The sequence below is a fragment of the Nestor notabilis genome, unplaced genomic scaffold, assembly GCF_000696875.1.
Source record: "Nestor notabilis isolate BGI_N333 unplaced genomic scaffold, ASM69687v1 scaffold28610, whole genome shotgun sequence".
Lineage (NCBI taxonomy): Eukaryota > Metazoa > Chordata > Aves > Psittaciformes > Psittacidae > Nestor > Nestor notabilis.
The window spans coordinates 1-7,347 of NW_009912974.1; the positions used below are offsets into that span (position 1 = coordinate 1).

Here is a 7,347-nt window from a genome sequence, read left to right on the forward strand (position 1 = left end):
CTCAGCCCTTCCCCATCACACTTGGGCTCCACTTCGTTGCCCTTTTCTGGACCTGCTGCAGGATCTCAATAGCGCTCTTGCTCACTAGAGGGGCCCAGAGCTGAACACACGGTTTGAGGTGTGGCCTCACCAGTTTCCTTCCTTTCTAAACAATTACAGAACCATGGAATGGTTTGGGTTAGAAGAGACCTTAAAGCTCATCCAGTTCCAACCCCTGCCACGGGCAGGGACACCTTCCACTAGAGCAGGTTGCTCCAAGCCCCTGTGTCCAACCTGGCCTTGAACACTGCCAGGGATGGGGCAGCCACAGCTTCTCTGGGCACCCTGTGCCAGCGCCTCAGAAAATAATTGGATTTCTGCCCCCCCCCCCCCTTAAATTTAAAGTACCAGTTGCACGCTCTCTCGCACAGTCTTTGCTGCAGCTGCATGGCACAGTATGGCTCTAACACCTCTGCTGCATGGCACACTGCACATTGACTTTTATTCACTCTTCACCTGCTTTCTTGCATGTAGAAGGGTACTGCATGTCTGCATGCAGCTCATGGTTCTCTGCTGCAGGGCCTGCTTTGTGTGTGCTCTCTTGTTTGTGGCTGCATGCTGGTTGCAGGCTTTTCCTTGTGTGCAGCTGGCATGTGTCCTGCACACCACTGCTCACTGTCCACATGCTCACAGTGTTTGTACTGCGTGCCATGCCAAGTCCATGCTTTCTTGCATTGCATCACATACTATTCTTGGGTTTGCTTACATGCTGCTTCCTTGTCTCACGTGGCAGTTGCTGATTTAGCCCCATCCAGCCCTGAGGGGCCCCAGTTTTCAGTGCTGCAGTAGGGTGGGCACCTGTACCCTTCCTAAGGCTATGTCTCAAAGAGATGTAGAGCAGACACAGCTCTCTTAAGCACTTCTATTTGTGACACTGGCCGAGTATCGCTGTGCTGGCAGCAAAGCCTGTGCTGCTGCGAGTGCTCCAGCCCTTCCCTCTGCAAACACACAGGAGCAGGTTACCAGGCACAGATTGACCCAAGGGGGTCATGCAGGGGAAGGAGTGAAATAGTCCATGAAAAAAAAAACCCTGAACACTAAGATTTGGGTTTTCCCCAGCTGTTTAAAACCCACCCAGCCGTGGTTACAGAGCCACCTGCATGTTCCATAGGTCTTTCTGCTTGTCTGGTCCCTGCGTTTGATGGGTGTGATAAGACCAGCTCCCTCAATGGCCCAGCAGGCAGGAATCCCACCTGGATGGATGGTTTCCCTCCTGCCCTGCTGTTATTTTGAGCTGAGCTCATTACAGGCTGTTTAAATTCCTGATTTATGCCACTGCACATGAACAGTCCCAAACCCTTTGGCTGATGCTGGCTCTGTGGCAGATGCTGGCTCTATGGCAGCTCCCGGCTGGCCCTGGCGCAGGCTGTCTCATCCTCCTCAGCTCAGGGATGCTGTTTCCTGCAGCAGTGCTGTGTTTCTTGCACTATTTTTGTCTGTTTTGGCTTGTGGTGCCAGCTGTGCCCATGGGCCTCAGTGCTTGGGGGGGCTTTGCCAGGTCCCACCTAGTGCTTGGGGAGCCAGGCTGGTGGGACCTTAGCTGGTCCATGCTGATGGTTGCAGTCTGCGTGATTTATACTGGACCCAACCTGAAACAACTTGAGGTCTTCAATTCCTTTTGCAAACTGCAATGTGGGCTGAGATTCCTGGCTGCTTTTCCCTCTGCTTCTGCAGGAGCTGCACACTGGCTTGGGGTTTATTTGGGTTTAGTTCTAGTTTCTATATAGAGAGGTTCCATTTTGCACTTGAAGCCTGGTTGGCAGAGCCATAGCAGCAGTCCTGTGGCTGGAACCAGCGTGAGCTCCCAGGCCCGTGGCATCCTTCTTAGCAAGCAGGGACAGAGGGATCCTCCCAAACTCACATATTTCATATTTTGGCAGGTCTGCAGGCTGCAGGGAGCCATCCAGTGGAGTGGATCCATAAAGAGCTGCAGAGAGAAGGGTATCTCCACTAGGGAAGGGAAAGGTAATCCCAGGCCAGTGGGAACAGACTGTTCTGTGCAGGACAGGAGGCAATGGGTGTTTTATGGTCTTTCTGTTCAAATGGGAGCTTTTAAAGGACCTCTGGCTGTGCTTTGCTTTAATTCTGAGTAATAGTCATTCTAATCGGTTCCTTGTGCGTTGTTTAGCTGCTTGTAGGCAGCTGCGTGTCCCTACCAAAAAAGCTGTCTGGCTGCAGCTCAGCAATTGGGCTTTGCTGAGCCCAGAGGCTCCCTGAAAGCTTTGGGGACACTGAGGGTGCAGGGGAGCAATTAGGGAGACGTGCAGAAATGATACCAACGGGGTAGAGGAGGATCCTGTGCTGCAGAGGGGGGAGCAGGTGGAGGGGTTTCAAAGTTCTGCTAGAGAAGTTTTTTCCTGAGAAAGGGGACAGAAGCACACACCAAGGCCAACAATTAATTTGCCAACTGGCTCAAATGTGGTGAAGCACGGCATGAGAATGCTGTGAAATGTGGCATTTGTGCAAGGTGAAGTAGTAGGACAGAGGAACGAGTCTCTTTGCTGCAGTCACATCCCTTCCCACGTCTGCGTCTCCTCCCAGCTGGCTCGGGTAGCATGCTGGAGACTTAGTGGCTCAGAGTCTTGAGAAAGTAAAACCAACCAAGAGCAGCACAAATGTACAAAACCAGTCAAGTTTACTTCCAGCATCATTCACAGCACGTAAGTTACCCCTCTCCCAAACAGAAGTCCTACATCTTTCCCAATCCCAAAGCAGTGCAGTTCAGTAGTCAATGGGCTTAGAGCCATTTCCCATCTTAGCGATGGAACCAATCTCTCAGCTTATTGGATCCTGAGGAGAGATCCAGGCAGAAGAATGGAGCAGGCTGCTTCGATCAAAGACAAGGGGCAGCAACGCTCTGCTCCTTGGATTTCTCCATGGAGCCCCACAGCCAGCCCTGGCTGCCCTGGTTTCTCTCAAAGAGGGGGCACCCCCCTGAACTTGCGGATGATGTTGGCCAGCCGCTTGGCCAGCCCGCCCCGGCTCGGCTCTTCCACATGAAATGTTCTGGTCAGCAGGTTGTAGAAGGAGCCGTAGCACACTGCCACCACGGTGCAGGTCAGGCAGATGACATTGTAGGGCATGCTGAAGTCTGGTGTCGGCAAGTTCACCAGCAGCGGCTCTGTGTACAGGCGCACAAAATAGCTGGAGCCATCAGAGGAAGGAAACCTGAAGGATGGAAGCAGGAAAGGGAGTGTCATCCCACACAGGACTGTTGCTTTGTGCTCCCCAAATGGGATGACAGCAGTCAGCAGCTCACCAGTGCTGAGGTACAGCCCCGTTCCCCAGCACAAGTACACTCACAGTGAGGTGAAGAGAGGACTCTCCTCCACATCCATGTCCTTCATAGCAATGATGCTTGGCACTAGGGCACTAAGCACAGATGAACTACGGAGGCAAAGAACATGTTAGTGTCAGTCCTCTCAGCAAAGAGATGGCAAGTTTTTCCCTGTCCCCAGAGACCTGGGCAGCAAGTCCTACACAGGACCAGAAGGGGATGAGGAGCTGAGGTATGTGTTACCTGACGTAAAAGCCGTGATTGGGATCTGGTGGGTACTCTGTCCACTTCAATAAGGCTCTCTCAAACTGGATTGAGATCTTGGTGACGGAGTTGGCTGGCAGCTGGATGAGCATTTCCAAAAGGTGAGGCTGTCTCCGGTCCTGAGCTGGCTGGTAGTGGATGTAACCTAACCCCAAAGAGACGTGTCAGTGGCACCAGGTAGACCTTGTCCCATTTTGCATTCCCTGGACATCTCCCATGGGGTGGGAGCTCCTGCTTCCACTGTCCTGGGAAAGGTTTTCTGGGCAAGTGAAGATGAACAGCTCAAAAAACACGTGTTAAAGCTGAATCTGACAACCCATAAAAGTCAGGTATTCATAAGGAAAGATACATATGGAAAATAAGTCATCAGTTTGAAGTTGTTTCCTGTACTACAAAAATTAATTCATTTTGGTTTAGACTGTTGTTGGATTATGAAACAATCCATGAGCCTCTTATAAAACAGACTTAATAAAGTCTCATCTGCTGTGAGCGCTGAAGGGAAGGTTAGGAAAACATCCTAAGATGTTTTGTTTCCCAATCCAGTTTCCCAGTGATCACTGAGGCCCAAGGGAGGGACTAAACCATCTCTGGAATGAGCGACTTGTGCCAAGGGAATCAATTGGGTGGCATGTGCTCCTGGGAGGGTTTACTTACTTGGCTTGTTTTCCTTCCCCTTAGTGATGATGGTCAGAGTGTGCACATAAAGCCGCAAATACCAGGGCACAGTCTCCAGCAGGATCACGGGGAAGGCCCGGTACGGGTGGGTGTTGTAGATGAGGGTGCTGATCTCTCCGGTCTGCAGCCCGTACCCGCTCACATAGCGCTGAGCATGGAGTACAGGTATTGGCATTTCCGCTGCAAAGGAGAAAAGGAGATGGGAATGGGGGGCATGACAGGTGAGTTTTAAGCTTGAAGCCCTGACCAGCGATGCAGGTGGAGGGGAGTTCTCGTCACTCACAGCTGTCTTCGGGACGCTTCCACTTGAACTGCACATTGAGGCTGCGAGAGGTGTTAAAGAGTGAGGGGCTCAGTAGGTCATAGACGGCATAGGTTCTCTTGTCTCCCTGGACAATAGCTTCGTATACAGATGTTGGAAGGGGGGTTACTTCCAGTAAGTCCTTTTCCTATGAAAACAAATGGTCCATTAAAGGAAAAGTGCCCATTGAAGGAACTGGCAGCACTGGGGCAAAGCCACTCCATGCGGCCCTGAGCTTTCCCACCCAACAGCCAGCTCAAGTGGTCTTACTATAACCCCACATTCATCCCCACTGCCCTGAAGGAACCCCTCTGGAGGGCTTCTAGGGGGCCTCACCATGCTGGGTGGAGGATGTTTGAGCCACACAAAGTGGCCGATTTGAGGAAGCAGGGGGTGTTCTCTAGTCTGTAAGCATTACCTTGTTCTTAGGGGAGATGTCAACGTAGACTTTGCTCTGCGATGCCAGAGGACACGCATCAGTAAGTGTGCGAGAGAACATCTTGAAGAGGGACCAGTCTGCAGGAAGCAAAGTTAGTGGCAGGCAGAGTGATGTGCTTCAGGCTGGGGCACTGGAGGAGCACAGCACAGAGCTGCCAAGCTTACCTTTCTTTCCTTGGCCGCTAGCAAAGGTGTCAAAAACCACAGTGAGGGTCTGTCTGAGCTCCCAGGACACAGCCAGACAGGAGGCATCCTGGACAAGAGAGAGAGGGGGGGCTCTGATCACACCTTCCAAAGGGGCAGGAAAGCAGGATGGAGCTGGAACTCCACCAGGATTGCAAGAATCCCATCGGGTTGCAGGTGAGACCAGTGAAGTAGGACAACAGTTGTGTTAGACACAGTGATGAACACACCACAGGGGAGCTGGGCAAACCAGTGTGTTACCTTACAGTGCCACAAGAAGGCTTTGCATTTTCTCTTGGGGTTGTTAAAGGAGGGAGCCCTGAGCCTTGTGCTTACCCTGCAGATGGGGCGGATGTGCACTGCCTGTGAGTGGTAGCTGCTGTGGAACAAGCGCTCTGCCTTCAGCAGCACAGCAAGCCCAGCCTGCAGGGAGAGGAGGAGAAACTCAGCCTAGGTCTGTCCTCTGCTCCCACTGAGAGAAAAGCCCTGCTGAAACTTTCCAGTGCACACTCCTGGATTGCTGGAGGGAGCCCAGCTCCATTGGGAGCGGCTCAGCAAGGCAGCAGGACTTGCTGTTACCTTTGAGCCACATGGGAGCAGCTTCTTCCAAGGTGTGAGGTTCTCAGTGCAGACGACCTCCCGGGGCAGGACAGCGTATCGCAGGAGATGGTGGTCTGTCCCTGGGCAGGGAGATGGAGGGTCAACATGCTGGTACTGCTACAGGCACAGGAACAGAAGCAGGACCTCTTCCACCCCCAGTGAACACCACAGCCCACTACCCTCTCAATGTGCCCAAAATGCCGTGAGCTCAATCGGGAATAGATCCCATTATATCCAGAGTGATTTGGAAAGAACAGATAAGGATATATTCTAGCAGGGTTTTTTTCATGACTCCTTAAATCCTCTAGTCCTGTTTCATAAAATATTTTCCAGACACAGACAAGGGCCTGGGAGCATCTGCCACGTACTGCTTGTGGGTTTCCTCTGTTCAAATCCAAGCCTCACTTGTAGGGAGAGGAAATGCTTCCAGGAAGAGGTTGGAAATTGTACAGTCCCAGACCTATTGCAGGACCTGTGCCTGGACTCCTCACAATGGCACAGGGCAGAGCTAAAGCTAGAGACAAGAGGGAGAGGGCAGTGCCAGGCTCACCATTGGCTAAACCCAGGGGTTTGAAGGATGCTGTTGGAGTGACTGTGTTGGTTGCATCGATGAAGTTGAGAGAAGCACAGAATATTCCTGAGAGGATGTTACTCAGCTCTTTCCAGGCTTTGTCAACGCTATGTGAAAACAGATACCAAAGATTACTCAGCAGCTCAAATCCTTGGAACAAGAAGCATGAAATGAGCAACATTCAATAAATACACCAGGGAGCCCACTCTGGCTTTCAGAAGTTGCAAGGAGCATGCAGGTAGAGGCTGCAGGTCATGTACTCTCTGGCTCTCTTGGTATTTTATTCTAATGTGGGAGATCTGGGGGACAGGGGCAGCCCCTGGGCTGGCAGGGCTTCAGGCAGGGACGTGGTAGTGGGTGCAGCTGGTATCTGAGGTGAGAGGCTAGGGGAGCTGGAAGCATGCGGGAGGCAACATATGGTGTATGTGGAAGGGGCTGTGAGACCTAAAGCAACACCATGGTGCAGCTCTGAAGGCTGACATAACCAGCAGAGCCAGAACAGGCCATCTGGAGGGAGGAGAGAGCTCTGAGTCCGCAGAGAGCTGCTGGGGCTGGAAGAGGGGCTGAGTGATAAGGGAGATGGTGACAGGCATTGGATGAGAGTCAAAGGAAGTGAGTCACTGAAGAGAGGTCAAGATATAACCCCGTCATATTAGCACAGCAAGAGGTTTGTCATCACAGAGCCCATAAGGGAGTTATTTGTTCCTTTAGTGAAGCAGGGTTTGCCCTCAGCACCACACCCTGCCCCATGCACTGAGCTGGGGGCTACACTCTGCTTTGTCGGAGCTACTCCTGGCACTCCAGGCTCTTTATTCCAGCAGACGTTTCGCAACTCAGGAGCCCTCAGCACACCCCCTGGCTCCCTGACATGAGAGAGGGACAGCTCCCCAGAGCGGTGACTGCAGAGGGGGCCCAGAGGGACAGACCCGTGGCTGGGATACCTACTCGGTGACAGTGGGCTGGAACCAGACCCAGAGCTCGGCACCGGCGGGTGCCTGG

The 7,347-nt window shown here is 52.5% G+C and overlaps 1 protein-coding gene across 1 annotated transcript; it reads right to left on the minus strand.

The window, feature by feature from the left end:
* Positions 1 to 2,657: 2,657 nt before the first annotated feature.
* PIGT (phosphatidylinositol glycan anchor biosynthesis, class T) lies at positions 2,658 to 7,340 on the minus strand (the record flags this gene model as incomplete). Its single annotated transcript, XM_010022187.1, has 11 exons — positions 2,658 to 3,207; positions 3,343 to 3,426; positions 3,560 to 3,725; positions 4,235 to 4,435; positions 4,539 to 4,704; positions 4,975 to 5,072; positions 5,160 to 5,247; positions 5,514 to 5,600; positions 5,757 to 5,857; positions 6,328 to 6,455; positions 7,294 to 7,340. Coding segments are annotated over 11 exons (1,419 nt in total), but the record flags the coding sequence as incomplete, so codon positions are not given.
* Positions 7,341 to 7,347: the final 7 nt, after the last annotated feature.